The sequence below is a fragment of the Polyodon spathula genome, chromosome 6 (assembly GCF_017654505.1).
Source record: "Polyodon spathula isolate WHYD16114869_AA chromosome 6, ASM1765450v1, whole genome shotgun sequence".
NCBI lineage: Eukaryota > Metazoa > Chordata > Actinopteri > Acipenseriformes > Polyodontidae > Polyodon > Polyodon spathula.
In genome coordinates this window covers 20,444,355-20,461,303 of record NC_054539.1, presented here as the reverse complement: position 1 = coordinate 20,461,303, position 16,949 = coordinate 20,444,355, and the positions used below count along the sequence as shown (strand labels likewise).

Here is a 16,949-nt window from a genome sequence, read left to right as displayed (position 1 = left end):
AAATCTGTTGTTTAAATGGTCTGATTGTGGCAGCTGTATGTGTGACATGCTACACAATGGTACTGTGGTTTGTTCTTTTCTTCTGCTTGTAACAGGGAGAGATCTGTGCTGACTCTGCTGGCGTGTTCACGGGCTGCAGGAAGAGGGAGGCAGTCGTCCAACAACCGCCTGTGAGTCATGGCAGTGACACGGGGAGGTGGGAAAGTGGGTGTGTGGACTTTCCCCCTCTCTGAATGGCTGAGAGGCGTGTCTTGGGAGATTGTTAGCCCTATAAATTAACGCTCTGTTGTTTCCTCAGATCTGCCCTTTTAAACGCGTAGAGTGCACGGAAACGCTGGTCCACGACCGAACGGAACGGAGGTTCAGAGTGAGACAGTGAGGGAGGGGAACCCTTGGGCAGATCCCTGAATAAGGATAGCTGAGCAGGCTAGGTAGCCGGCAGCGTAGGACGGTGATCCGGGTCGCACGGGCAGCGGCGACCGGGATATTGCTGCAGAGTGCAGCACCTTTTCTTTGTAGTTTTGTTACTGTTTTATTTTTCCTGTTTCTTTGTGCCTTCGATTTTTGTAGTATTGTTTTGAAGCACCTGCAAGTGCGCCTGAACTGTTTACCCTTGCTTGGTATTCCCGTGGTTCTGTTTACCATAGTTGGTAAGCAGACCACGGACCAACAGTGCCCTCTGCGGGCTAAAGAAACCCAATGTGCCCCTGAAATAAAACTGGGCACCTGTGTGGTGTTTTCAATTACACCTGTCTGTCTCCTGGTCAGTGAATTACCCACACCCCTTCCACACTGCTATGTACTGTACAGCACTTTACAATACTTTTGTATAAGATGCTCTATATAAATTAAATAAATAAATGGGGAAAAAAAAAAAAAAAAGCTCTGGAAACTGGTCCTCTGAACATGCAGCTTTCTTTTTTTTTTAAAGCAAGCCAAAATAAAGTAAAAAATAAAAATAAAATTGGAAAATGTTGCCTGGCAACAAACATACTGGCAATACCTTCTGTTTCAGGAACTCCCTGGATCACAAATGAACCTCAAGATTACTAGAACTTGAACCTTAGCTGGTAGAATATGTTTAGTGTGTTTTTATAATACATTTGCTTTTCAAATCATCAACTAAAGGGCATATGTGAACATACTGGGACAGTGTTTCCCTGTTGAAAAGTAATAGATCCTGTCTTTACAGCAGAAAAATAGACGTGTTCTCCAGAGCCTTTAAGCATACCAAGGAAGGAAGTGAGCTCATCTGCTTCTTTGATTGCTTTGCAGAAGGCTACCCTTGAAACTTCTGTGAATTATATTCTGTGCATATATTCTTAACCTTTTTTGTTCTGTCCGCCAACCTGACATACAAGCCCTTCTTTACAGAAATGTATAACAAGGCTTTATAAATTTATTTTCCAAATGCAAACAGGAGAAACTTGCCACACTTGATGCATAAAGGTAAAACCTGAAAGTATTCTATTTTACAAAGTGGTCTACATCAAATTATTTTTACAGAATCTATCCAGAAGTTTAAAACAAATTTGATGGAATCTGTTATAAAGGCTATTTTTTATGACAGATGTCCCAGTACAAAATGTGATCTTTAACAAATTGTACCTGAATTTAGAATACACAAATATTTTACTAAAAAAGCCAAACATATTACTCAAAAGTATTATTACACCACTTCAGCTGCATCACTTTTCTATGGTTAATGAAGAACAGAACCCTGAACTCCAAACCATACCACATTTGATTGCAAAGAGAGAAAGGAAACACAATGTTTAGGTATGAAATTTAAATAGTGAATCCGTCATTTAGCATCTAAAACTGAAGGGACACACTCCCCTTGTAGACTGCACCCCCTACAAGCCCTACCACCAGAGAACTGCTTTCATTAACAAGGTCACCTCTGGAATACCTTCTTTAATTCACAGGACTTCAGAACAATGCACAAAACAAACAAAACACCAGATAAATTGCAACTCTTTTAGTTAAAAAAAAAGATTGTTGTTCTGGGAAACAGACAAGAAATCCCCAAAGCCATTTTTTTCCATTAAAAAAAAAACAACAACAAAAAAAAAAAACATGACAGTAGCTCTTTAAAGTCATACAAACAAATATATAAGTCATTGTATTAGTTTTATTTTATGGTGTACTAACTTCCATTATGTACAGGGACTTTAGGTAAAGCCTTGATGGGAGATAGAAAAACAGGTCTTACCAAGCATGCAAAAACATATGGCATTCTGATCAGGACTTTCAAATGCGATTGCTCCACACCTCTGAAAGAAAGAAACAAAACAATAATTAATAAATGTTTTCATATAAGACTATACTGCTTTAAGGAAAACCATTTCCACCAGTGTTTGTGTCTAAACGGTTGCTTTAAACCTGCAGCACACTGACAATTAGTATAGCAGCGGCAATTGATTCATCTTCATTTGTCTTGACAATGGTAATGTCTGCAATTTGTTAATGAATCCATGGATATTGCACTGCAATCATGAAAAAATAAAGGTCATTGTCTGCAGCCTACTTCACTGTTGGGAGGACTCATATAGAGTCCGGTATATTACAGAGAAAATGATTAAAGTTTTAAAGCATTGAAGTGCACCCCCAACAAACTGTTATGGTTTTGGTGTATGACAAGGGAACTATGGGCTTTCCTTTGCATAAAACACCATGGAAGTGGACCACAGTCTTACTAATGATCCTTTATTATCCCAAAAGCTTTTTAACATAGGTCACCAGGAATTACAACATATATGATCGAATGGTATCATACATTTAGAATGAAAAGAAAGTAAGAACTGGACTACAGATTAGAGGTACTGTTCAATATTAGGGGTGCAAATTTGGCGCTATGGCGCTAGATTCTAGCACCAGGGTACCTCATATAACGGCAACAACATTACATTCTGGCGCCAGTAGAATTTATTTTATTTTTTTAATCCTCAGCAACCATAGAGGATGATAGTTTCTAATTGGGTCAGGACTACTCACATGACCCATGCACACTCATCAAAAAATACTTACTGTAACACAAAACACTAAAAACTAATTGAAGAGCATGGAAGGGTTTTTTTATTAGGGTGGTTTTGATAATTTAGCACCAGTAAAAGGATTTAAAAGGATTTGCACCCCTGAGTACTCAGGCAGTTATTGTGGAACATTACATTATTATTATGTACAGTGGTGCACCCATCGAGTCACACATAGTTTGTGGATTGTGTGGATAATGTGCTACCTGCACCTACTACACAATCCATTTCTATGATTCAAACAGTATGTCACCTTTTTCTACTCTATTGCTTAGTTTTCCTGACATTTATCTTTTTACATTTTTGTGTCTGTGTAATTTTACCCTATTCAAATTGTGTTCTTTTCAATCTCTTATTGCTGAATTGCTTTCCATTCCTGCTCAGTCATGTGTTTCATAAAGTTCACTCATGTTCTCCTTTGTTCTCTTAGTTTCAAATATAGTTTATTTGATCTATCTGGGTGTATGGTTGTAATCAATGTGAATTAATGTTTCTGCTCATTAGCTGCGCTTCATTAGCATACAGTTAATGTATTCATGCTGTGCGACTGTCTCTTTGCCCAGCAAAAAATTGTGCACAATTAAAAAAAAGAAATATTGTTTCTAGATACAAATCTTTGCTTCCCACCAGCCCACCAGGTTCAAGAGTAGGGTCCCAATATATTCGTTCTCCATTTAAGTCCCTTGTATTGAATTAAACTGTGTGCAATACTATCATAATTAAGCTGTCACTATAAGGTAGTGTGGTCCAGTGCTTAAAGTCCAGCTGCTTGTAACCGGAAGGTCAGCGGTTCAATTCCCACCTCTGACTGATGCACTGTGCGACCCTGAGCAAGTCACCCAACCTCCTTATGCTCCATTTTCTGGATGAGATGTTAAATTGTATTGTAAGTGACTCTGCATATAATGCACAGTTCACAGCCTACCTCTTTAAAGCGCTACATAAAGATATTATTATTATTATAAGGTCTGATTGTGCAACTGTTTTTGTCCATCCTAAATATGTACAAATAAAGATTTTAATTGCTTTGCAATCTGCAATGCAAATGTGGATTGTCTTAACATAAATGCCATATTTATGCTCTGCAGCTTGCTCTTAAAATTCTTCATCCTAAAGCAATTCCAGGTACTAAACAGAGCTGTTGTGCTCCACCTACTGGTCAGTACTGGGATCTGCACCTTATATCTTTCCCAGGAAGGTGTGTTTCTGCAATTGCGAAAATTACAAATACTGAGCACATAAAGTATAAAATATAAATTACACACTACCAGAATCTGTGTTGTAGAGTTTGGTTTCTACAGTTAGTGTACGAAAGCATTATGATAGGTCTGTTTGGACTAATCTGGTTCAGACTATCCAGTCTACTGAATTGCATCTTAAATATTGGTAATGTCTCTCTCTCTTTTTTTTTTTTTTACAAATATGTTCAGTCTATTCTAGAAGTGCTGTACGTGAATACCAGGGTTATTATAAATACATCTTAACATTAACCCACAAAAAAGAAAAAACACATCATTAAATATTGATTAGCATTCTTAAAATATTTGAAATACAATATAGTGTGCATGACTGTGCATGTAATAAAATGAAATTATTTCTTGGCAGTGCCACCTTGTTCCATGTGTGCTGCCACTGCATGTGTCATGTACAGAAGCATTCATCATCAAGTTGAATGGAAAAACCAAAGGAACTTTTAGTCATCCCTTGAGGATCAGGATCACACATTAGCCCTTTCACAGTACTATAGTTAGGATGACCAGTTTCATGGGCCTGAATGTTGTGACTGACAAATTAGTGTCTACTGTGAACACATTACATTAGTTTTAATAGGACAACACTTACTAAGCAGTTGAAAAATGGTATTTGTTTTTGGGTTGCAAAAAAATAAAAGATGTAATGACCATACCTGACCAAAGAGGTATACATCAACAGGCCTCAGCAAAATGATATTAAGCTAAAAGTCATCCCTTAAGAATGTAGTTTAAGTTAGTTTAAGTAGTTTATGCCATACAACGTATAGAATCCAAGAGCCCTACATGAATCTTTGTGGTTGCCTGTACTTGCTGAGTTTTTTTGCTCTGCGGTGAGTTACTTGTTTCACACTTTTAACCACCCTGTATACAATCTATCTATCTATCTATCTATCTATCTATCTATCTATCTATCTATCTATCTATCTATCTATCTATCTATCTAAGTACTGAGTACATGGTTTGTAACAAACATATAACTTGTCCATCTATAACGTGAAACTATAAGAAACAAATATTTTGTCTCATAACACTGACTAAGACATTAGCTGAAACATTTGTCTACTTGACCTTTTTAAGATTTCTAGATCTTCCCCACATACTGCAGGTCCTCAAAGAAGATGTGTTTCAAAGAGGAATGCCCCTTTGTAATGTCATTAGTCTGTGCACACTTTGATCATGTCTGACCCAGAAGAAGATCTGCTCGGAGACAAAACTGATTTTCAAAAAAATGTTGCGCATGGGTTGACAACTCTATACCCTATCACAGGGTCCAAAAACTAACCATTCTGTGACTGGATAATTGATAATAAACAAACTTCTATTTCTAGTCCCAATTGATTGTTTTATTATATAAATTAAAAAAAAAATACATTCTTTCCACTCTACTATGGCATGCTTTAACAAATGTCAGTATTTTGTAGCAATAACAGGAGACCATGGTTATGCCTGGTCAGTGAAAAATAATTTTCATTATAATTAATGGACACAGTATTATTAAAACCAACAGGGATTTCTTAAGATGAAGATTCCTGTAATTTAAAGAGTCAAATATGCTGTGTCAGGGGTGTATGAAAAGGGATAACAAACTCATAACACCCTAATTGCTATACCAGAAAAACTGATAGTGCTTTCAATTAGTGTCCCACTTCTAAAAGCTATTAGCCATTTTGTTCATTGTAATGGTGCCCTTTTCTATATACAATTTCTCAAAAGAACCCTAATGCTTATTTCAATTTATTTCGAACAGACCCTTAATTTAACATGTCAGTAAAATTGTTCACACTATAGGCTCCTGTTCTTGCTGAATTAGTATTAGGATTAAGGCATGATATCAATGCTGTATGTGTGAAATGCTTGAGGGATTGATGTGTACACAGGCACAATATGAATTTAAAGCCCTATAGTATACATGGTTTATCAATGTATAAAATGTCTTAAATGAATCCTGATTCTCTACGCATTCCTATATACTTTACATTGCTACTATCTTTTTACTGCACCTTTATACAATGCAACAAATGGATTATGTTTAACAGAGTTGTTCTGTGATTTTCATTCTAAAAAAATAAATAAAAAAAACTCTATTAGAGTAGCTTGCAAAATTGTTATTACATAATAACCATTACTTATACAGCACCCAATGGAGATATTATGAAAGCTTGGTCATTGTCTATTGATTCTGTCTGAATAGTGCAGGTAGAAATTGATCGTTTACTTCAGATACATTTCACAAACTGTAAAATCCAGGAAGACTTCCTTGTAATATTCAATAGAGATGAGGATGTTTTTGTCCTATTAGTTTGGTTAACATAAAAAAAAAAAAATATCTTCGTGTTTGGTATTATTTGTAAATGCTATTTGTTAAAACTGTTTAGTGGAGAAATAGAATGCGATACACATGATGTTTTTGTAGTGGGCCATAAGAATGTATCTTCTTCTTTGTTGCATTGATATTTAGATGCTTTGCACAGTGAAATGTGATAATGAAAAGTAAAATGGGGATTCAATAGTATACATGTTTGGCACAAAATCAACAGGCAAGCCAACTATACAAGGATATCAACAGCTGCCAGTTTGTTGGTCATGATGGCTTAATTTACACCTTAGCCTAAAAGGAAAACAAACAAGACTTCCAACAGGAGTGTGTGATAAAGAGGGCCCCACTACAGCAATAGCAGAAGTATGAGACATGTATGCTATGTAAAATGAATTGTGTTTATATTCAGCCTTTTGCTCTTTGTTCCAACAGAGTAGTCACGGTTAGTATTTGTCTGTGAAAAACAGCCCACCCTTTTTTGCAAGGCATGACCCAGGGGGTATTAGGGTTATAGAACTATTAAAAATGTTTAACGTAAAGCATTACGTTTGTGCTGTACCACATTTCCTCAAAATAGGTCTGAAAATCTTGCTAAAAATTATTCTTGACATTTGAATTAAACAAATACAAAACTTTTATTTTAAACTATAACAACTGAAATTCAATCATATTTTAAACCCTATATGCATTATTTTAACAAGACTGCCTTTTGGTCATTTTTTACACAAACAGGGTTGCAATTTCACAATTAGGGTTGCAATCATTTCACAATTAGACAAGGTGAGGTGAGTAGTGATGACGTGAATCAGTTGTTGAGGGCATGATGCAGCATTGACTATTACACATGGGCGGGGCTATGAAGATATTCACACATTGTAGTGAGCAAATCAGGGTTTTTTTTTTTTTTTTGCAGAAATGTAATCGAGGAGTCAACGAGATAAAACAGTGACCATCTTTAAAATTATTTTTAAATTGTAAACATGCATGTTTAATTTTTCATGTCACGAGGAGGAGCCAGAGCTGTGCTTAGAGGTCTCGGAGTGTGGACAATCTCAAATTAAGAGGTACCGGAGCTGAGCTCTGGCGAGCTCTGCCACAAATGAAGCACTGCACCCACCCCTCATTATATCACCCTTCGCTATACTACGGATTTGGATATAGCGAGGTCCTGGAGTTGGCTCCCAATTTTTACTGTCTAACTGGGTATGCCTTAACTGCAATATACACAGAATTATTGATCGTTTATTTTGTACTGCACATCACAAGCAACAATATACAAAACAATTAAAAACAAAGCATTAATATCGTATTGTTATCATATGCACACGTACTGCACAATAACACAAAGCAAACTATATTTGCTGAAGCAGTTTTTATTGTAGCCAACGAGGTATTCACGTGTGGCAGCAAAAGCCACACTGCCGTGACGTCAGCTCCCTAGCAACAAGCCTCCTATGTTGTTGTTGTAAGTGCAGCAGGTTTGTGCATTTGAGAAAGAAGACTCCTGAAATTAATTGGAGACTGAAGTTGATGAGAAGCAATTACCCTCCGCTGTATGAATTAAAACGGTGTGCTGTTTTTTATACGAAAAATGAGAAAAAGCAGGTTGCGTAGAGGATTTATGCTGGACCCTGACACACCTGATAAAATGAAGGAGTGGTTGTACAGTATTCGTTAGCCTATTTGTTTTTCTATTGGTCTCTCGCTATATCGTGGCCCTCGATATATAGCGTACTTATATTGGACCCCGACACCCACGATATATGCAGTGTTTTGTTATATTAGTATAAAAAAAAGGTCAAGGATGAGAAATCTGGTAGAATTTTGTGTTTTTGAGTGTGTGAGTATTATTTTAAAATATATTATTATTTTAAAACATAAGAAAAAAATATATATATATATATTACATAGACATTTGTTTTGAAAAAGTGTGTTTTCTCTCTTGCTGAAGCTGCCTTGCTGCGCTTGCTGTTCCCTTTCAGTAATGACCTTGCCTGCATTTGCCTGCATTTCAAATAAACCTCCCTTTGCCTGGTTAGTTTGAAACTCAGTCGACCCATCTGCACCGCCATTGAAATCTCTCAAAGCTTGCATGCAAATGCAGCCACAGTCCATAAGTTATGCCGACCACTGGCACTAAAGCAGATAGTAAAGAACGGGACAAACTAAGTTTCTAAAATCTCATTACAGGGCAAAGGCAGTTTGTTCCCAAGGCGGGCTTGGCTTTCTGTCACTTCAACAACATGCCTGAAAAAGTTCTGATAATGGAAAACTTAATAATACATCATAGTGCCCTTTAAAATAAAATAAAAAAGCCCTCAACAAAACACAGTCTCTTGCAAACTGTGTTTACAATTGCAATTATTATTTATATTTTATGAAAAAAACAAACAAACAAAAAAACCTGTTAATCATAATAGTTTTTATGGCAAAGGCCCATCAAAGATTTTGCTTTGTCCTATAATATTGTGCAATCTTGCGAAAGCATAATGTTAAAGATGTTTATATGTAAAAAATCTAAGAAAAATAAGCCAAACCTTTCAACTTTCATGATTACAGGGGGAACACAAATTATTCATATAAATCTAAAATCAAGACTATTTTTTTAACATCTTTCAAGACCAAAATACATTTTGAAAGAAGCTTTGGGATGAACTTTGAGAGCAGGAAAAATGTCTGATATATTTCTAAAGGATCAGCATGTATTGATTGGAATGATGAACTGCAAGCTTGGCATAGCCAACATCTTTGAAGCCCAAGTAAATTTCATTATCTCTGTTATATCTACAGTGGAATATGAATCATTTACACAAGCTAGAATCAACAGAAAAATCACTTGGCAGACTTCTTCGAGTTGATTTAGTTCTACTCTATCTGAATCTTAAGCTCTTTATCTGTTTGGCTGCAAAGTTTTTTTTTCTGTAACCACACAGTACATTTTTTCAGAATTTTTAATTTTATTTCATATGATGAATTGAAATTTACAAGAAATGGGTAAACCCACAATATTTGTCTGTCTGCAGCAACTCTGAAACAATGTTCCACTTAAAATAAAAAGTGAACTAAAAACTTGTCCTACAATAATATAGAAATACTAAAAGAACGCAATAAATTCACCCCGTATGATACCTTGTGTTCATGAAAATATTTACTGTAGTCGAAGCATCTATCATTAAAATGTAGCTCACTGGCAACAAATGGTATCAGATCCACAATGATGTTTACAATTCACAACACTAGGGATATGATGTTAAGATGTAATCTCCTGGTTATGATTTCGATTTCCTGCAAATATGGAATGTACTCAGCTACAGTCCCAAGTTAATTATGTTAATAAAATGATCATATTTTAAACAAGATCCTTCTTAGAAACGAAGAGCACAGGAGACAAAAACAGTGAATCAAACACGTTTCTAACACTACAGTTTTATTGAGCAGGGCTTCAGGCTCATTCCCCTTTGTCTGTATGCAGGCATTTCTATTCAAGGCTTGTACTGTATCAACAGCACACAATCTGTTGAGTACACTAGCCTCATTATTTTGCTCTGATGTTGACTTCTTCGATGCTGAGGTTTCATCCACACACAGTTGGCTTTGCTGAAATAGAACTTGGAAAATGACAGTAGCCCCTACACTCTATGCTACACAGCCTGATAAATTAGCAAGGGCCCATGTTCTAACTTAATGAAAAAAAGCTTGGAAAATCCAACAGCAAACTTCCTATGTCATTTACCTTTCAAGGGTGTTTTGAAAAGTCTCTGCCTGTAGCACTAAAGTCTTTAAAGCTCTCAATCTGTTTTGTTAGCTGAAGGATCAATGGTATACAGAACCTGTAGGAAGCATTCTATTCCACGATCAAAATTCCTAACTAAAATAAACAATCTGGATGAAGCTTTCACACAAGAGGGCTTAGCTATTTCACATCAAACGCAATGTTTATTTTGCATCAGCACTGTGAGTTTATGGGAAAACTACCACCATTCATTCTGATTTGTAAGGTAGATTGAGGAGAGGTAAACAAACCTTTTAAGGGTGCAAATAACGAAACAAAAACAAAGCACCATGAACCCAGAGCTGCTTATGAGCCCTCAAAATGGTTCTCTTTAAGTACTACTAATTCAAAGTAACAAACTACCAGCCACTTTTTTTTTCCTTTACCAGGGAAAGGAAATACACTGAAAACAGAAAGCATGTAACTCTAAATGTTACTTTCCCTTACCATGCCATGATGTTTGCAGCAATTCTAAACAGTTCTGTGTTAGGCTGCTTCAATATTGAGTTATCATCATTTTCAAGTGTCATATGACAATGTGACTTTTAAACTCTGCCAGCCCAATTTACTCTATTTTTATAAATGCAGAAGAGGTGGACCTGCCAGACAGGCACAAAGCAATTAACAGACAGGTAAAGGCTGATTTAGAAAAAATTATAATAACTGAATAGAGAAACAAAACCCACAAGCACTTAGAATGACTGCAAACATCATTAAATAGTAAAGGACATGTAAAAAAAATGCATTTAAAGCTACTGTACTTAGTCTTTCATTTTGTTTATATGATTACATTATACCATTGTAATTCTAATACTATTGCAGCAGAAATAAAGCAAAACAATAACTATATAGACACTCACATAATTTATCACACAGTAACTATCTGTAAATATGTAATTCTGAATGGTACCGAATGGCTGTAATGTAAATCTGTACAACACATGTGTGTGTGTTGCATCAAAGTATAATGCAGTGAAATGTTGTATTATTTTACACATACACACTACATTCAACTAGTTAACAAAGATGATAACTTTTTCCATCATACAATTGACTTAGATTTTTTTTTTTAATTTAAATAAATAATACATTGCTTAAACCTACGTTAATTGTTAGTTTGCTTTATTTTGCCTGCTTAGTTGTATGCCTAGCAAGCTGCTTATTTATCAAATACTCAGTATACCTGTGATACCGTTTTCTCTTTCAAAAGTCCTGCTTTGAGGATGTTTGTTTGTATCGCAAAGACAAATATTTGCCCGCTCTTCAAAATCGTTTAAGTGAAAATGATAATGAGACCTTGGTGGCAGCGCAGGCATAACTTCTTCCACTAGCTTAAAGTGCTGCATGGGGATTTAATCTACAAGCGAAGAGTCTTTTGAACCAAATCCAATTGTTTCATGTTAAGTTTCTCTAAAAATGAAACATGTGAGGTGCTATGTCTTTGTTGGTTTTGATGTTTTTTGCACTTCCAGTAATGTTGTGTGTTTTATTGTTGTTTGTTGAGTTCTGATTGTTCCATGTGGTTTTAGTACTACTGTCTCTTAACAGTAAAATCCTGGTGTTTCTCACTTGCCACTAGTTCCCTGCCTGAGAAAATAACAACCCAGTGTTCCTTGGCAGTGGTTTGGCCATACTTTGCTGGAGTTTAAAGCAAAGTGTTTAATTTTCTGATCTGTTTTCACTTTATTAATTACACTCCTGATTATAAACAATGGCCATTGTTCCATTCCATTCAACATTATTTCATGGAAGGCAGTATGCTCAACCACACCACAGAATAATCTTTTTACACTACCTTGCCTTTCCTGACCTTGAAGCAAATACATAAGCAAATTGTTAACCATTGTTAATCACCATTTAAATGTCCTCCACAGAATATGCAACAGCAAAGAAGAGAGTCTCCTTTCAATCAAACTCCTTAAAGTGGCAAACAGAAACCCATTTGAAGCTCTCTCTCTCTCCGTTGAGGGCTTTGGAATGCTGTCAGATATGATAATTTCAGGCTCAATCAAAGTTATTGTTACACAATTTGGCAGTCGGTTGTAAAGGGTACATTTAGAATCTGCTACTCCAGAAGAGGCCCTGCTACTACAGTATATTGGTGTTATGGACAATGCTCCTGTGCCAATCTCATGGAGCAGTAATGACAATTCCTTGCCTAGTTAAAATGAAAAGAATTGTCAGAATTACACAAAGTCTCAGACTTTTGGTATGTCATGGAAAAAAATATATAATTTAAAAGTAAAAAAAAAAACTATTTCAAAAATATTGTTGAAAAGCATATTCCTGAAATAGATCTGCCATATGTTTATATTTTTGCACCCTGGCTACTACAAGTTTTGAGCATAGATTACATTTTAATAACAAACTGTCACAGAGACTGCCAAAAAGGGGGGGCGTCAGAACCAGGAAAGATATGAAATACACAAACACAGGACGGATGAAGTGAAATGATGATGGCGCTTGCTTGCGCAGGTTTATTGAAAATAAAAGGGTTTAAACAAACACGAAAAACACAGGACACGGCACATTCGCCAAAATAAAAAGACAAACAAAAACGGACTTAAACTTTACAAACGGTGAGCAGATCGACAAACAAGCACGGTGAGTTAAATAAACAAGTATCGTGCTGGTCCCACCAGCACGCAATAGCAATTGAAATTATCACTCTCCTACTCTCTCTCCCGTTCTCCACTCACCGAACACCCAACCGCGAGTGAGTAAAACGTGCATCTATATATACTGTTGTGCTGGGATTCAATTACTAATTAATTATTTACTTGAATCCCAGCACGTGAATTAATTATGTGCAACCTCGTGCTCACATATTAACTACTTTAAGTGTACGTGAAGTGATGTACAATCCCGTGCCTAAATACAAATATACATTTTAAACACTCGTTTTACACAGACCCGTTTATATCCCTTGTACCAATGACTATACAACAACATTTAACACACCACACGCAACATATAATAGAAAATACACACAGGGGAGGGTACTTTGTCACACAAACATATAATCATTTGATTGCAGTCAATGAAGTCTAAAATACTTTAATTCACAGATACATTTTATAAAGTATAGTCATGGCTTGCAAACTGTCTTTTTACTGTTTATCAAACAAATCATCTCTACCTCAATCTCTGGCTTTTAAACAGGAAATGAAAAAAATGGTTAATTAGAAAATAATTTAATCTGGTGCACTGATAAGCCCTCTAAGACTAAATATTTTGCTTAGAAATTGCAAGTACTAGCTATATGACATACCACATAAAATCTTACATATGGTTCTATAGAAAAATGGAATTTAAAGACTATTGTACTTTGTAATAATAAAGCCTCAAGCTATTCAAAATGATTCCTGTTATTTGCACAGGCCAGAGGGTTAGGAAGCTCATTTTGGCTTTTGAAACTATAGCCTCTGAGCAAAAGTAAAACAATAAGGATTTCCTGACAAATGCAATTACCCATTTACTTTAAATTCAGTTTGTATGGGCAAAATTGAAGCAAATTTGATTGAAATGGAATCAGATTTAATGTGTGATGAAATTCCAGACATTTCTAGCTACTGAATTGCAACAGAAACATAAGCTAACAACAACATACCTACAGAGGGGCAACTGCACAACAATGTTTAAAAACAGACACAAAGAAAGTTCAAGAAAGGGGAACTTGTCAAGTATTTGCTAATATCAGACTGCTAGGTTGCTTTGGATGTTATTTGAAGAAGTGATATCAGACTTGATTTGGGTGTTTTTTGTTCAGCGTCGTGTGAAAGAGTTTTTGGTTATGTATTTGCAGTACACCAAGTCCTTGTTTTCTCAATTGGCACATGGAGCAAACCTACTGTAGCAGCACAGCACACTGTGCTTTATCATTCGTTCTGTTCTGCTGTTTCCAGAAAATGTTTGTTCTTTTTATGTGTGTTTCATAGTAACTGGAAAGCCTTAAAAAAACAAAACATTATTAGGTAACATTTGATAGCTTAGTCTTTTGTCTCAGGAAAGCTATTTCTGATAGATGTTGCACAATTCTTCAATATTTCTAATAAAATCTGCATTTCTAACACAGTGTACATGTATCATTTATAAAAAATATATTAGTGCATTAGAGTTGTGTGGTTGGAACTTTAAAATTATTTTAATATACAGCAGTCTTTAAGAAAATTGAATTGTTCTGGTCTTCCATTAGCTTTTTGGATGGTCTTTCTGTGAACATCAATGGAAAATTATATTTACATTCATAGTGGTGTCTTTGCATCCAAGTTAATCTAAACTGCATTATTTTACCTACTGTATACAGTACAGTCCTGCCACAGTTCAGAACTCATCCCATGACCTATCAATAACAAAACATTGCATAGGCATTCAAACAAGACTTAAAAGCTGTAGTAAGTCCAAATGTGCGTCACCACCATACACCAGATTCAAAGTGGGTATTCCATTTTGTAAACATTGTTCTGATAATGGAGCAGTTCTTTACTCTAAAAAAATCAGCTAACTTGACAGTGTTGAATCAAGTTACATGTTTTGATTTAAATTCTGAAGTTCAAACCCAAGCCAACCAAAGCACCCTAAAAATGTAACAACGTGATGTGAAAGCTAAATGTGTACATAAAGCAGATGGTTTGGTGGGAGTCTTTCTGTCCCCCTCGTGAACCAGACAAAGTCTTGGCTTCCATTTCTCTTTCAACTAGTCTACACATTACAATAGCAGGAAACATTCATTTTCAACTGCAATAAGCACAAGTTGCATTTCCTAAGTTCAAAGCCAATATTTTGTAACATAAAATCCAAGTTAGGTGAGCATGACTGGAGGAAAGAATAAATACAAAATTACATTCATAATAAAACAATGCATCAATGTACCACTTGGGCTACCATGTATTTATTTGCTGGAATGCTAATATTTTATTAATAAGGTCCATATGATATTATTTTCAATTGTATCATAGCTATTTCTTCTGGAAGGAGAAAAACACCTGCTTATGTTTCAACATTAGTAAGGAATAACTTATTGTAAGAATACCTAAATTCCATTCAATTACATTTTTAGTTATGTGTAGTTTTGTAACTTTGTGTGTGTTTTTCTCCCTTCAGAAAAAAAAACATAGTATCTAATTAGAGATCTTCATTGTAGGTAATTTGAGACACTTCATTGACACAGTCATTGAGACTTCATGAAATTTAAACAAACTGTCTGCAATTCGAAAAATGTATTCACAGTGTAATCCAAATTTCCATGTGCACATTTTGTAAAAGTGTTTCTAAAACCTGAAACAAAAAGCATGGCACTTTAAACACACAGTAACTGTGTTTGTCAACCTGTCAATATCATTCTCTACCATTTATTCATGGCTTTACTCAACAGAACACTTTTGTTAAGCTTCACCTGAGTGACAAGCTGCAACAGCTCCCAACCAGTGGGTTAAAAGTGTAACCAAATCTAGACAGCAAAGGAAGGAAACTACAAATGTTGTCCGCAACAGCACAGAGCAAAAGCATACAGAATAACTACAAAAGTCCTTTATATTTTCAGCCCCCCGCATTTTTATTTTGAAATGCAGCCTTAAGGTTTTAGTACGTACCTCAACCATTAAACAAGACATTTAACCATAGTGGCAGATCTGTGACCTGTAAATGCCTTGAAATTTCTGAGAGTTGCAGCTTGCTCATGAAGAAGACTTGCTCTGCAGAATCCAACAATCACATCCAGGACAATTTAATTTAATAGAACAGTCTACAAGTGCAATTTCTCTTGTTCTTGCTTTCTATTTGGTCTTTCTTTTTATTATTTCTTTCTCTCGCTTCCCCTCAGGCTGTGCTAGTAGCATGGAGTTGTTTTAGATTGCTGAAGTCTGCATGCCTGCCTGCTTAGTTGTTTGACTGAATGCCTTGGCTGCTCACAGAGGGCCAGCACCACTGGGGAGGTGTTTGTCAGTCGCCAGAGGCAAGAAGAGACAGACCAATCGGCTTCAAAGCTGCCAGGCCCTGCTGGAGTGGAGAGCCTTCTGTTTATGCTTCCTCATAGTGACGTCAAAGGGCTTAGTTTTTCCCCAGCATGTGCTATTAATTTAAAAGAGCTACTATGAGAAGAATGTGCCAGTGATTCAGAGAGACTTTCTCTTGCCCTTAAAGTTGCAGTGTGTGGTGACATTTCCTTGTCAGGAGAATGGGGATTGCATGTCAATGCTTGTGATATCTCTCTTATTTTCGTGACAAGGTACAGGCAGTGTCCTCTGTTATTAAGATTAACTGGTGAACTAAGCCAAATGGGCTATATACCAAAATACTACTTCAGCTGGATTAAGAAAACACATCATTCATTTTTATTATAACTTGACCCAGCCTTGCAATGTGAGCTCTATATTCACAAAATGCATTTTTCAACCTGTTATGTTTTTGTAGTTTGTTAAAGGTTAACCTACTGGTAATTCAGAAAGTATGTATATTAAGTAAAAAATAAGACTTACAGTACTAAGAAGAACAGTATATATATATATAATATCTCTATATATATATATATATATATATATATATATATATATATATATATATATATATATATA

The 16,949-nt window shown here is 35.7% G+C and overlaps 1 protein-coding gene across 3 annotated transcripts in view; it reads right to left on the bottom strand.

Annotated features, from left to right (window-relative positions):
• Nucleotides 1–16,361, bottom strand: part of LOC121316989 (cAMP-specific 3',5'-cyclic phosphodiesterase 7B-like) — a 71,834-nt gene extending 55,473 nt beyond the window's left edge. For 2 of the 3 annotated variants that reach the window (XM_041252462.1, XM_041252463.1), the window contains exons 1-2: nt 15,969–16,357; nt 2,216–2,276 (exon numbers count right to left, since the gene is read on the bottom strand). In XM_041252462.1, the coding sequence (XP_041108396.1) occupies nt 2,216–2,276; nt 15,969–15,989 (82 nt within the window). In that variant the 5' untranslated portion in view covers nt 15,990–16,357. Of the gene's footprint in view, nt 1–2,215; nt 2,277–15,968 lie in introns of all 3 variants that reach the window. The other variant, XM_041252461.1, reaches the window with a different exon arrangement.
• Between the last annotated feature and the right edge of the window lie 588 nt (nt 16,362–16,949).